We start from the raw sequence: 12,548 nt of genomic DNA on the forward strand, positions 1-12,548 counted from the left end.
GGGCTACCATATATCGCTTATCTATCGATAATAAACTTCCAGTGTTGCAAAACCTTTCCGCGATAGTAACGAATATAAATTAATTTTTGTTTCACCTCTAGTGAGGAAAACAAGCGCGAGGCGAATTTTTGGACATTTTTTATAATATTTTACAATAAAATAATACAATTTTAAGCAAGCAAATAAAAAACAGCGAGGAGCACATCGGAATGCCTTCTAGAGCAAGCGGAGATATCTCTAGTGCTACGAAGATTTCCTCAAGTTCTCGGAAAACAATCAGTGGCCCAAGGAGCAAAAGGATTGCCCTAAGCAATAACAATAAAAGTCTTGCAGTCGAGAACGCCACTACAACCGCCCAGGGGCAGCACACGTTCCCGCCAAAATCCGAATACGAGAAATTCTACGAAACTGTGTTTTTGGCGGATGATCCCCAGTCTGTTGAAGTGAGTCTCTAAATGGAAGATATTTTGGGTTAAACATGCCTAGAACCTTTTTGCTAGTTTGCTATTTGTGTTGTCCACATGTTTCTTATGTACACATTTGAAGTCACTTATGAGGCTACCACGCTGAAATTTTTCTAACTTATTAAGTTTTAAAATTAATTAAAATAAACCAAGAATTAACTGAAATACAATTTTCAGGAATCGATGATGGAACGTCGCAGGCCAGGACCGCGATCTAAAAGACCACTGCACGTCCTTCTAGACGATGATGACTCCCAGTCGGGGAGTTCGCGGCCCTCAAATAAAACCGTTGAGCCGGTAAATCGAAATAATGGCATTTCTCCAAAGCCCAGATCCCAAGGACGACAGGATAAATTTGAGGACTACTACACGAAAACGGAACGTCATGTCTGGAAAAAGGATGCTGAGAAAATGTTATTGCAATTGTGGGCGCAACATTTAAAGGATTTTCGCGGCGAGTCAAAGAATGTTCTTATCTATAAGGCGATGGCCAAAGAGATGAGCCAGTTTGGGCCGAGTCATACCGAACTTAAAACGAAAATGGATAACATGTCGCGAAAGTATCGGTAAGTAACACATGGCATTGAGGTTTGCATATATTATTTGTTTTGACTTGAAGTGAGTTATGTAAGTTATACAAATATTCAATAAGATATTTTTAATTTACAGTATTGAAGCTGAGAGACTTCGTGAAACCGGAATACCATCCAAATGGGAACACTTTCACAGGCTTCAAGCTCTTCTAATTGGCACAAAAGCCGTAGATGTCTTTGAAGAAATTATGTGCGATAATCCAGGTAAGTCGATATCGCAGAATTGTTTATGTAAAAAGAGAAAAAATTGAACTTTGTTTTTTAGCGGAACAACTTTTTAGCGATCGGGAAGAATCGGATAATGAAGAAATGGCTTCGATGAACGATGAATCCATGGCAGAGGACCAAAAGGATGAAATTGAATTGGTTACGAAGGCAGTCAGAAAAAGAGGACGGTCTTCCTCTCCCAATCTCACAGATACCCAGGACGAAGAGTATGAAGTGGAGGATCAGCTGGAAGAGAGTTCGCCTTTGCCTATTCCAAAATATCGAACCAAAAGGAAAATACCGGTTAGCTATTCTGAAAGAATCCTTGAAATAGAGGAGGAGAAACTAAATATCGAACGAAAGAAGCTGCAGGTTATGAAGGAAGCGCTTGTGGAGCTCAACTCATTCCACAAAGACATAGTTCATTTATTTAAACAGAAAAATCATTAAAATTAATTATAAGTGTTATAGTTTGTACTTTCTGAGAATATAAAATTCAAAGTTTTTCGGAAAACTTGACCTCTTAAAATCTACTAAAGTAATTTTTTAATAAATCGAGGAAATATATAACGGTCACACAAATTATAGTAGATATCTATATTTAACATGTAAATTAAATAAAAAGAAGAAAAAATACAAATTTAAGAATTTGGTTTCTGAAAACAACTTTTCTTGTATACATTATGTATTTTTGGTAGATCAAACATTTTTTTGTTACAATACATTTTTCTGAATTCAATATAGTTAATAGTAAAGTGTAAAATATTCTTATTTAATATATATTATTTTTTAAAAATATATACGTATTTCTTAAACGTTTACTCGCCGCCGATACTTTCTATTTGCCGCATTGCACATCACTAGCAACTACTTATGCAATAAAATATCGATACGTCACGTCCAATTTATATTAAATGGACGACAACAAATTCTTATTTCATTCTGCACTTATAAATAATAAATGTAACTCATCATCATGTAAATTCTCTCTTCTTAGAACTTTTAATATTCTCTAATTAAAGGTTTCTGACATGCAAGTTTAAATTTAGTGGGAATTTACAACTGGTGAAGAGCATTTGGTGGAACCGCTGTTTGAGAATCTGGTAACACTGGCTGTACGCATTTTGTTTATAAGAATTTCTGCGTAGAACGAAATGATAGATGCGCGTACGATGGAGGACGAGTCTAAATTCCAGGAGCCCAACCGAGAAATCTCGATGAAGGTGTTTAGCGGCGAGTACCGTCTGCTGAGGAGAAAACAGGGCAGCAGCGTGTGGAAGGTTTACCGAGAAATAGTCCGCTCCGACGGTGCCATTATAAATGGTCTCTACTTCTGCACCGGCTGCAAGCGCGTCATGCGATCCTTTAATACAACGAATCTACGCGCCCACAAATGTCACGTGGATTACCTGCGGAGTCAAGATCCATCAGAAGGGACATACGTCGATATGGAGCCACAACCCAGGGAACAAGTAAGACATCCTATGCTCGAGTTCTTTGCCAATTAATCCAATTGCAACTCTTATTTTCAGGGAACGTATACATCGGAGCGGCGGCCGAATTATTATCAGCCTCCGGAGTGGTCGTACCAAGCAACCGACATGCTCCTTGAACTTTGGGCAGCCCACTGCCGTGATCTGCGAGATTCTCGCCGGCGTGTCAAAGTTATCTGGAAAATGACTGTCGAAATGAAAACTTTGGGATTTACTTTTACGGAAATTAAAAACAAACTTGAAGATATGGCCCAGCAATATCGGTAAGAAAAAGATAAAGGGATATATAAGTACAAATTAAAAGTTTGTTGTACGTATTTTGTTTCAGGCGAGAAGCTCACATTGAGAAAACGACCGGGGAACAATCTAAATGGGAGTATTTCGAGTCCATGAAAACGATTCTTACTTCTGAACATAACCTAGTAGAAGATAACGCTAGAAATGGATTAAGTAGGAACACTTCACTTGATAACTCTCCAAAGAAAAAGTACATAAAAACTGAGGATGATGACTACAGCGAAGATCAGGAAGAATCCCAGGAAGACGTAGATGAACTTCGGGTTCTAAAAGACAATATCATACGGGAAATCGAAGAATCCTCAACCGTACGTTCCCAAGAAAACTTTGAAGACGAGCTCGATCAACAGACATCCAAGAACAGCGAAATAAAAAGAGCTAAACGCAAAAGAACGGCGAGAATGATGGAAATAGAGGAGGAAAAGCTGGTCATAGAGAAGAAAAAATTTAAATTGATGAATTATTTTGTACGAGAGATGTCGTCATTTCATAAAAGTTTGTTTGATCTTCTTAGTAGTCCGAAGAAAGGCTCAAAATCGTGAAAAAATTACTTTAATTATATACAATGTTTCCTGTCATTAAATATATTGAATAAGCATAATAATTAATCTATTACATTCAAATTTATTTCCTAAAATTATTTATAAAATGCCCATCGAAACTAAAGATTATTACATTTGACACAAATTTTTGCAAATTCAAAAATGTTTAATTTGGCATTTGCCCAAGTTAATAATTTAAGATCACGTGATTTATGCGAATTAAATACCTAAGATTTTGTTTGAAATAAATGTGAATAGGTTTTCTTCTATCTAAGTAATCAAATGTGTGCAAATTTAATTGACTAAAATCTTGCCAGTCGGTCGGTTATATTTTCAGAATTATACATTTATATCGTTTTGTCAAAGAAGCCATAGAAAACTACGGGGAAATGGAAATCAAAACCTTTTAAAAGAGTATATGTTTAAAATATATGGTTTGAATATTCAAATTATGTTTAAGTATATACGATAATCATTCTTTTTCTTTGCAAAAATCGATTATTTTAAATTGGATATCGGGTTTGTATTAAATCGGGAATCGATACTGTGATGCCACCCAGTTTTCTGCTCCGGCTGTTTGTGTTTTTGCTATGACCATCAGGATTGCGAACCGAAATATGTTTATCTTAAATGCCATCGACGAGGAGGAAAAGTGCACGGAGGCCCAGCTAGACATCCTGCTCAAGATCAACACAGGGGAATACCGGCTGGTGAAGAAGAACAAGCGGAGCTCCGTATGGAACGTCTATCGGGAAATAGCTCGTTCTGATGGGACGAAGCTGAAATGGAGGTACTATTGCATTGGCTGCAAGCGCGTAATGCAGTCAACCGGTGGTACCACTTCCAATCTTCGTATTCATAAGTGCCACGTGCGTTACCTCAAGCAGAATGCCCTAAACAGCGACAAGAGCCCCTCCTACAAACAAGCCACTGTTCACAATGCCGCGCCATTAGCGGTGCGAAATCAGAGATCAACAATCCGGCGACCAACGCCATCCTATGTTACCCAATGCCAACAACTCTTCGAAGTGGCCATGGATCCACTTAGCCAGTACAGTGACGCGGAGGACGAAATAGAGGGCCATTTGGAAGAGGAAATTGCCGTGGAGCAAACCGTAAGTGTGTGGTGGTCAAGAGAAATACAGCTCAGTGACACCTAAACTTTTGCACTGTCTTCTACATACCATATTCATTTCTAAACGAGTTTAAACTTTTAAATTTCAGCTCAAATCCGAGAGGGATCTGGAATCCTCAAACCCCCGTCCGCTGTTAAAGCTATTTTCTGATGAGAACTTGTCGATTCAGGCAGAGCCGGAAGAAGAGATTGAAACAGTTGAGACAATAGAGCAGGTGCCCATTGAACTGGATCTAAATGATATCCAGCAAACTTCGTCAGACTTTGGACATGAGGCAATCGAGACGAAACCAACGGAATGTGGCATCGCGTTCGATGCCAGTTCCCTGTCCGAAGCTGAATCCTATGCCAAAGCCTGGGCACATGCCTTCCTCCGCTTATCCGAGGATCAAAAGTTCTATGCCAAGCGTTCTATTGACGAGCTACTTGTTTTGGGACGTCTAGAGCGACTGAATATTTCGACCGTCACATCTTTGACCACAAACCTATAAGCACCCAACCACGCCAATAATATCTACCCTAGAGTAAGCAATTTACAATGCAGATTAAATGATTTGCTCAACTAATTTTTAATGTGTTTCCAAATGGGATGGCAATGGTTGCCCATTAGAAAAATTCAGGTTTTCATAAACTGAATTGAGTATTAAAAAAAGTCATTGGTGTGTTTTTCAATTTTTTTATTTTTTCCAATAAGTTTTTTAAAGTTTTTTTTTACTTTCTTTTGTTGCCATCTTGCAATTGTATATTTCTTGCTTCTTTTACAGTTTTTTTTTTTATTATTTGTTTGCTGTGAATTACATGATTTTTTCTCACTTAAGTTTGTTTGTTTGCTCTGCTTTGCTTTCATTTTCGATACATTTAGTGGGGCCTCGCTTCCGCCTGATTCTTGAATTTCTCGATTTAAGATGATGTATTAATGGGACAAAAATTGAGTGTGGTTATAAATGATTAATGTTGATCTTTGATACGAGAAACTTATTTATTGGGTTCGCTTAACGCACAACGTAAAAACGTTCGATAAAACGAGTTTCAAAAATAAATAAAAAGTTTTATAAACAATATAAGGTAAATTGGGGACGCTATCTAAATTGCTGGGCGTATTTGAATTTATTTTTTTTAATAGTTTTGGTTTCGTGTAATACAATTCGACATTTTTGCAATCATTGACGGCCAGGCATTATAGATTTCTTTTGAATTTGATAAAAATTTGGTTTTGATGTATAAGTTTTACAATTCGTTCTGCTGTCGTACGAAACAAAACAAAGAAGCAAACAAACCGAAAAAACGCGGCGGCTCATTTAGCAAATTTCTGCAATATAATTGCTGATGTTGTTGCTCCATTTTGCAGTGATTGCTGATGTTGATGATGTTGTGCTGCTGCTGCGATTGTTGTTATATGCTACTGCTACTGCTGATGTTTTCTTTGACGGTTAGACGGTCCTTTTTATGCAGTGCTCTCTGTGGTTGTATTCTGCAGCTCTTGAGCGCCGTTCTAAGTATTTTGTGTGGGGATAACGAGGGGCAGAAATCATAATGATAAGTACAAAACTTAAAATTTCAAATGTTAAAAGTAAAATGCAATTTTCGTTTTTACATTAAATGTGTGTTTGTGTTTGTGTTTGTTAGCCAATTAGTTACAGGTAAACTAAAAATAAAAGAATGTTAGACCCAAAGCCTCTAAGTTAAGTGTTAAGGTTTCTCCTCTTTATCGCTGATTCTCTGATTGTGTGAGTGCGAGTGGCTGTTGATTTTGATCTGGTTAGTGGTTATTTATGAATCCATCTGTAATGCATTTTAGTAAGTCTTTCATTTGTAAAGAGACCTCCACCATGTTATTATTGTAGACTTTGTTGTTATAGTTGCCGCTAGTTGTAGTTGATGTTTACTATTTAGATGTTGTTATCGTAGTTTTGCTTTGGCGAAGAAGTTTCAGTTGTTTCTGCTGTGGTGATTAGTTCATTACCTGCTGTGGCTGCTGCTCCAAACCACCGCCAGGGCCATTTGGTTTCCGATTCTGGCGACGAGGGCGTGGCTGTTGAGGGCGTGGTGGTCCCTGACCTTGAACTGTAGGGATACATGTAATATTAGGACTAGAAAAATAGCAAATCGTAGGGTACTAAAATACTGCTTTTTTAAACGATCTAAAATCTAATGCATGTATCTTTAGCCCGGGACTACTACTCACTATATTCTCCGCCATCGCGGCGTTGTGGCGGTACATTGTTGTAGTTGCGTCGGAAGAAGCGCCTCTGAGGTCCACCTGGTGGGCCACCACCGCGACGTGGTCCCTGACCCTCGCCTCGCTGCAGACCCTCAGGATTCTGATCGTGAACGCCGGGTTCGGCGCTGCTGCCATCACCGCCTCCAAGTCCGCGACGCGGTTGACGCGGATAGTAGTTATTGTGACGCCGGGGGCCACCAGGAGCGCCACCAGATGGTACTCGAGGGCCACCACGAGGTCCACCGGGTGGTGCACCGGGTGGTAATCGGCGGAAGTTCTGGCGGGGATGACGCGGGCCGGACTGGAGCTGCTGCTGCTGCCCGTCAGCGGATGGAGGCGGCTGCTGCTGCTGGGCTGGAGATTCCACCTCCTCGCCTTCTACTTCACCATCCTTGCGGCGATTCTTCTTCATCCAGGGACGGAAGTTACGGCGCTTGTCTGCTGCAAACTGACTGCCCCGCACCGGCTCGCCGGAAGGACCAGTCACGTTGGCCGCCTCGTTTCCTTTCTCACCAATGACCACGTCGAACTCAACGACCTCACCATCGCCCACCGAGCGGACCGCCTTCTTGGGGTTATTCCGCGCAATGGCGCTCTGGTGCACGAAGACGTCCTCTTTGGTGTCGTTGCGGTTGATGAAGCCGTAGCCGCTCTTCACGTTGAACCACTTGACGGTGCCGGTAACTTTGGTGGCTGCAAATGGTATGGGTAAAATTATGTATTTAATTACTTTGTTAATTTAGTATTATTATCAATGTTTCTAAAATTTGTTAGGAACCTGTTGCAATGTTTTTCGTTTGAATGAAAAAAATAACACACTGATGCGATTAATTATGAAGATTAAGTTTTAAGGAAGAGTAAATCAATAAAATATAAAATTCTGGTTAGCAACAAGCTTGGCCCCATGATCTGACATTTGTTATTAATTATGGTTAACATTGATAATTCGGTAATTTTCGTAATAATAGTTGTAATCTCGTAATAACCAACAGACTACCAACTACGCAATTTAATCGAAAGAAAACCTAATGCGTTGTTTTTCAAAACTCAATGAAGCGTGTGAAAATGCTGAAAATTCGAGTGTGGAAGAGTTTTATTACCACAACTTGCTGGGTAACAACAGGCAAAAGTTATTTTTATGTTTTGGAAGAACCAAATAGGTTATATCAATTGCTATAATTTCAAATTACTTTGAACGATACATAAAACATTAAATCTATAGTTACTCAATAATTATTTAGGGAATGATTTGGTAAAAACACTTAAATCAATTTATTTCGTATTGGTTACATTATAAGTCTCGTGTTTTGGATTCGCATTGTATGTGTGTGTGAGTGTGGTGCGGTGTGTACAAATAGATGTACCAAAACAATGGACACACACATCCGAACCGGCTGTCTGCCATCTCGCTCGCACTCATTCTGCGCGCGCATTAACAAATTGGGTTGCCCTGGCTGCCTCTGTGTGTGCGTGTTTGTGTGCCGAGTGTACGAGTCTATGAGGGGGTTTTTCAGGGGGAAACAGGGAGGGTTGGTAGTGGGCGGATGGGCGGATAGACAGACGACCGGCAAAAGGCAGAATTTTCAATTTGGTTAGCCGGCGGCGCGAACATTTGTCCATACATATATATATGCGTTGCCTTTAGCCGCACAAAATGGCCGACGCGCGTATATTTTAAGACCCAAACACACACACACACACAAGCTCAGGGAGGCATGTTTCTTCGGTCTTTTTTTTCTCCTTTTTTTGAATGCTATTTTGGTAGCAGCCGCCATGTGTTCTTTGCATATGAATGAAATGGGTTGGGATTTGGACTTAAGGCTAGAGATTCACTCTTACCAATGACTTCCTTGGGCGGCGGAGCGGGCTTGCCCTGCTGTCCCTGCAGCTGCTGCTCGTCCTGCGGTTCCTGCTCGAGGTCCTGCTCCTGCAGATTCTGCTGCTCCTGCTGTTGCTCAGCGGCCAGTGGCTTATTCTCTGCATCGGCCATCGTTTATCGTTGTTATTATAACTGATTATGAGTTATAAACGAAAAGCGGGAAAAGCGAGCGAGGCTGTTGATGTTGTTGTTGGAGGTTTGTGTGTGTGGTTGTGAGTGCCGCACACTAATTATCCGTCTTCCCTGCTGTTTTTCGGGGTCTCTGGCACTCTCTCAACTGCCACTAACCACTTTGGATGTTGTTTGTGAGTGTGATCTTAAAACACTCGCCACTCGCAGGGTTTTCTTTGCCTTAGCGATTCTATTTTGTTCGCAAGCTCCGGAAGTGAAACATGACAGCCGGAGGCAGGGTTGCTTTCGTGCAGCTTATCGATATGTGAAGCTATCGATATATGACAAAATAGTGGTATCTAGCGTGCTGTTAGGCGCAGACATTCGGTCCACAACGTACTGTTAAAAAGTCTGTTAGATTTGAATTTAAATCAATTTTATATGAAAAGTTGGACATTTAGCTTGAGTTTAAAAACTTCATTAAGATACGCTTTAAGCTTAAGACTTGAAGGTAGCTTTATTTAAAGAACAAATATTTGTAATTTGTATTTGAATCTTGGTTTGGGTTTTCATCTCCTCTTTAAGATCACTGCTTAATTTATTTTCATCGATTGTTTTTGGCTCTTCCAGATTCGATAAGCATGCTCCAAGATGAATCCTAGGCAGCTGATCCCGATGCCCACTGACCAGAGATAGAAGGCGCCCTGCAGGATGTCCAAAGTAAGAACCACTTTCTTATTATGACGAATTGCCGAATCAGTGGACGCTGTATCCGTGTCAGTCTGATCTCCCAGATCCTCGTAAAACTCCTCGGCATTTGGTGATGTTCCGTCCCGGGTAATCAGATCCATTTGACGCCAGTGCTCAAAGAAACCGTGTTCGTGAAAGCCACGGAAGAGAGAGTCCAACCGCTGACGAAAGGGAGATCCTCTGGGCAAGATGTAGGTACATATCATGGAGCGCAGATATTCCTTGACGATGTGGTAGGCAGGTCTCTCCGCCTGTGAGTTATATGTGAGAGCCAGAAAGTCTCGAGCATGAAAATCGCGCATAATAAAGGCCGATCGGCGATCTCTCCGGCTTACCAACAGTTGGTAATAGGATGTAGTCAATCCCAAGGGCAACTGGCGACTACGTTTTTCAAGCAGACTATATTGGTGTTCAGACAGAGCGACCCTCACTGCATCATACATGGTAGTTACTGCATAGATGTGCACATCCAAATGAGCTAGACCTTCTACCTGGTCCACCTGCTCCTCGTAACTAGGACGCACAAATCCGGACTCCAGTTTGGCAAAGTAGATGGTAGTAAGGACGTAACTAAACAGGATCCAACCCATGAAGAAGGTGCGCATCGAGCTGAAAGAAGATAGTCTCCCTGCCGGCTCACCGACATGTGTTTTACCAAACATCTCGAGAATCTCGTACCACGGGGTTTGAAAATGAATAAATCCGCTGCGCGGAATCCTTTTCTGGAACCGCTGCATCACCCAGAAGACCAATACCACCACCAAAAGGGTAACCAGCAGCAAGTGCCAAACGGATCGCCGGAAGACGCGCACAAATATCAAGTACTCCGGCTGAACTTCAGAGGCGGGGACCACCAAGTAAAGTATGCGACGAGTGTGAGGATAAAGCACTTCAACTTCTGGCCAAATACAGTCCAGTACAAATCGAGAGTTGGGAGCAAAGTGGGTGTGACCGCCTGCTATATCTCTCACCACTCCTGTGTAGTTCCCATTAGGCAAACACCGACCGTAGGATTCGTTATCTTCAGGTAGGACGTACGTAACGGTGGCATTTAACATACTGGCAGCCACTCGGGCAGCCACTCCATCCACCGCTCTATAGCCAGCACTTTCCACAGGATTATTTGGCACAGCCATTAAAGGATCCGTAAACATGGAGAAACGCAATGGGTAGCCCCTTAAATCCATCATCTTATGGGGGTAATATAAATCATTTCCCGACAGCTGCACCACTTTAAGACCCCCTAATGCAAAGGGATCAAAGTCAAAGGTACCATTATCCTTACGGGTAATGGCCAACCCGTAGAGCAAGCTCTTATCCCAACTACCTTGAAAAAGTCTTTGGAGCTGATCTTCCCTGGCGTCCGGCCAAATAAACAGATACTTATGCAGATGTTTGCAAGTCTGGCGGGGATTTAACAAGTTTAAGATACGGCGAACCAGTGATTCCCCTTTGTCACCAGCTGGGATGTGGAAGATACTCAGACTGTCCGTTTGTCGCAATGGTTCTAGTTCATGTGCCTCGATATTCCTCGTAATGACGGGCAAACGATTGCCCACGCAGCGATACAGTTCCATTTCCAGAGCACAGTGTTCCGGATCAAAAGAAGACGTACAGCTGGAACAGCGGTACAGATAGGTAACCTGGGCATTCTGTTTCTCGGCTATCCGGCAGGCAATATTGGCCAGGGAACAGATACCGGGAAGATAAAATAAAAGCAGAAAAGCAACCAACGACTCCATTTTCCAAAAAGCAACTAACAAGGTGAATCTTTTGCAGCTGGCCCTAACCTGTGGATATGGTCCCTTGGGTACTGTAATCCTCAATTAGGAAAAACATTGCGTGATAAGTTCATTAGTTAAGATTTCTTGGGGTGTGTAACTAAGTACTTTTTTATTGCTGTTTGGTTTTTAATAAAGGCAAATTATGTTGTAACAGGTAAAATAAAGAACATATTTAACAAAATAATATTATTTCAATTTGCTTTAACAAAATCACCTGGCGACTTTCTATATGCCATATTGGCTAGTAGCTAATCACCTGAACTAAATTATGGGTTAATGAATACTTATACTGATAAGGTGTTGTTTGTTCTAAATCTGCATAATAGGCTCTATCAGGTGAATCATATCAATATTCAAAGTCATTGTGAAAGACGCAGCAATATTCACATTGATTAGGGTATAATATTTGATTAGAAGAAATCTTATTTTAAAAACTTTGGATTAGAGTTTCTGTATTCCTAATGTTTTATTTTAAAGGAACATTAATGGTTTCTAAAAATCTTTTAGTTACTATATGTACAATAAAGAAGCCCTGGATTTTACATTTATATAAAATATTTCAGTTTCAGGTTTTTTGAGTAACTAAACAAATTCCAAACAAATTTCTAAATTCTCAACTTTTTTTAATTTATAATCAAGATTTTACTATGGATAATGCTCTACCTTTTAATGGACCAGTAAATCTATTTATATATCTAAATTTTGGCCTTTTTATTAAAATAAGTTTTGTAGTTCTTAAACAGCTGCGAGATGTATCCGCAGCGAAGGACAACCGAATTCTATAGATCTGTGGAGCCACGAGCCTCTTACCAAAGTCGACAGGCGGAACATCCTAATGATATTCTAAACGAAGTACCCGACCAAAATCGGGAGCTCGCCGTAAGATTGCCACGTATCCAACCGCCAAATAACTCCGATAGTAATATTCTTCGAAATGGTTATTTTTCGTAAAATAAAATTTGTTATTTAGAAAATTTATATAAAGATTTCGTGAGAGAATAACTTTTCCGAATGAGAGTGCATCCGTATTCGATTATGTCAATTGAAGATTAATATATGGATCTGGCTTGGA

At 40.6% G+C, this 12,548-nt stretch overlaps 6 protein-coding genes across 6 annotated transcripts; 4 read left to right on the forward strand and 2 right to left on the reverse strand.

Annotated features, from left to right (window-relative positions):
- Positions 1–76: 76 nt before the first annotated feature.
- Positions 77–1,904, forward strand: LOC108107593 (trihelix transcription factor ASIL1). Its single transcript, XM_017215156.1, has 4 exons — positions 77–443; positions 642–1,030; positions 1,134–1,261; positions 1,323–1,904. Exons 1-4 carry the CDS (start codon positions 210–212, stop codon positions 1,712–1,714), a joined length of 1,143 nt encoding a protein of 380 aa, XP_017070645.1. The 5' UTR covers positions 77–209; the 3' UTR covers positions 1,715–1,904.
- Positions 1,905–2,319: 415 nt separating this feature from the next.
- LOC108107592 lies at positions 2,320–3,870 on the forward strand. The gene is made up of 3 exons (XM_017215155.1): positions 2,320–2,736; positions 2,797–3,020; positions 3,086–3,870. The coding sequence occupies exons 1-3, from the start codon at positions 2,419–2,421 to the stop codon at positions 3,594–3,596; spliced, it is 1,053 nt and encodes a 350-aa protein (XP_017070644.1). The 5' UTR covers positions 2,320–2,418; the 3' UTR covers positions 3,597–3,870.
- A 255-nt stretch (positions 3,871–4,125) lies between these two features.
- LOC108108080 lies at positions 4,126–5,297 on the forward strand. Its single transcript, XM_017215961.1, has 2 exons — positions 4,126–4,711; positions 4,821–5,297. Exons 1-2 carry the CDS (start codon positions 4,187–4,189, stop codon positions 5,220–5,222), a joined length of 927 nt encoding a protein of 308 aa, XP_017071450.1. The 5' UTR covers positions 4,126–4,186; the 3' UTR covers positions 5,223–5,297.
- A 96-nt stretch (positions 5,298–5,393) lies between these two features.
- On the reverse strand, positions 5,394–9,230 carry LOC108108078 (Y-box-binding protein 1). Its single transcript, XM_017215960.1, has 4 exons — positions 8,792–9,230; positions 6,917–7,645; positions 6,695–6,795; positions 5,394–6,223 (listed from the first exon to the last, which is right to left on the reverse strand). The coding sequence occupies exons 1-4, from the start codon at positions 8,940–8,942 to the stop codon at positions 6,176–6,178; spliced, it is 1,029 nt and encodes a 342-aa protein (XP_017071449.1). The 5' UTR covers positions 8,943–9,230; the 3' UTR covers positions 5,394–6,175.
- A 184-nt stretch (positions 9,231–9,414) lies between these two features.
- Positions 9,415–11,839, reverse strand: LOC108107643. The gene has a single exon (XM_017215229.1). It carries the CDS (start codon positions 11,432–11,434, stop codon positions 9,536–9,538), a length of 1,899 nt encoding a protein of 632 aa, XP_017070718.1. The 5' UTR covers positions 11,435–11,839; the 3' UTR covers positions 9,415–9,535.
- A 110-nt stretch (positions 11,840–11,949) lies between these two features.
- LOC108107645 lies at positions 11,950–12,510 on the forward strand. The gene is made up of 3 exons (XM_017215230.1): positions 11,950–12,153; positions 12,209–12,395; positions 12,447–12,510. Exons 1-3 carry the CDS (start codon positions 12,124–12,126, stop codon positions 12,476–12,478), a joined length of 249 nt encoding a protein of 82 aa, XP_017070719.1. The 5' UTR covers positions 11,950–12,123; the 3' UTR covers positions 12,479–12,510.
- The last annotated feature ends 38 nt before the right edge of the window (positions 12,511–12,548 follow it).

This window comes from Drosophila eugracilis, unplaced genomic scaffold (assembly GCF_018153835.1).
Source record: "Drosophila eugracilis isolate 14026-0451.02 unplaced genomic scaffold, ASM1815383v1 contig_2088, whole genome shotgun sequence".
NCBI lineage: Eukaryota > Metazoa > Arthropoda > Insecta > Diptera > Drosophilidae > Drosophila > Drosophila eugracilis.

Coding starts and splice junctions, on each gene's coding strand:
- LOC108107643 (XM_017215229.1), bottom strand. CDS start 11,434: ATGGAGTCGTTGGTTGCTTTTCTGCTTTTATTTTATCTTCCCGGTATC.
- LOC108108078 (XM_017215960.1), bottom strand. CDS start 8,942: ATGGCCGATGCAGAGAATAAGCCACTGGCCGCTGAGCAACAGCAGGAG. Junction 6,796..6,916: donor CCGCGATGGCGGAGAATATA/GTGAGTAGTAGT, acceptor GTATCCCTACAG/TTCAAGGTCAGGGACCACCA. Junction 6,224..6,694: donor TGGAGCAGCAGCCACAGCAG/GTAATGAACTAA, acceptor CAAAATACTTAG/AACGGCGCTCAAGAGCTGCA.
- LOC108107592 (XM_017215155.1), top strand. CDS start 2,419: ATGATAGATGCGCGTACGATGGAGGACGAGTCTAAATTCCAGGAGCCC. Junction 2,737..2,796: donor AGCCACAACCCAGGGAACAA/GTAAGACATCCT, acceptor TCTTATTTTCAG/GGAACGTATACATCGGAGCG. Junction 3,021..3,085: donor GATATGGCCCAGCAATATCG/GTAAGAAAAAGA, acceptor ATTTTGTTTCAG/GCGAGAAGCTCACATTGAGA.
- LOC108107593 (XM_017215156.1), top strand. CDS start 210: ATGCCTTCTAGAGCAAGCGGAGATATCTCTAGTGCTACGAAGATTTCC. Junction 1,031..1,133: donor AACATGTCGCGAAAGTATCG/GTAAGTAACACA, acceptor TTTAATTTACAG/TATTGAAGCTGAGAGACTTC. Junction 1,262..1,322: donor AATTATGTGCGATAATCCAG/GTAAGTCGATAT, acceptor TTTGTTTTTTAG/CGGAACAACTTTTTAGCGAT.
- LOC108108080 (XM_017215961.1), top strand. CDS start 4,187: ATGACCATCAGGATTGCGAACCGAAATATGTTTATCTTAAATGCCATC. Junction 4,712..4,820: donor AAATTGCCGTGGAGCAAACC/GTAAGTGTGTGG, acceptor TTTAAATTTCAG/CTCAAATCCGAGAGGGATCT.
- LOC108107645 (XM_017215230.1), top strand. CDS start 12,124: ATGGATAATGCTCTACCTTTTAATGGACCA. Junction 12,154..12,208: donor CTCTACCTTTTAATGGACCA/GTAAATCTATTT, acceptor TAAGTTTTGTAG/TTCTTAAACAGCTGCGAGAT. Junction 12,396..12,446: donor ACCGCCAAATAACTCCGATA/GTAATATTCTTC, acceptor TTTGTTATTTAG/AAAATTTATATAAAGATTTC.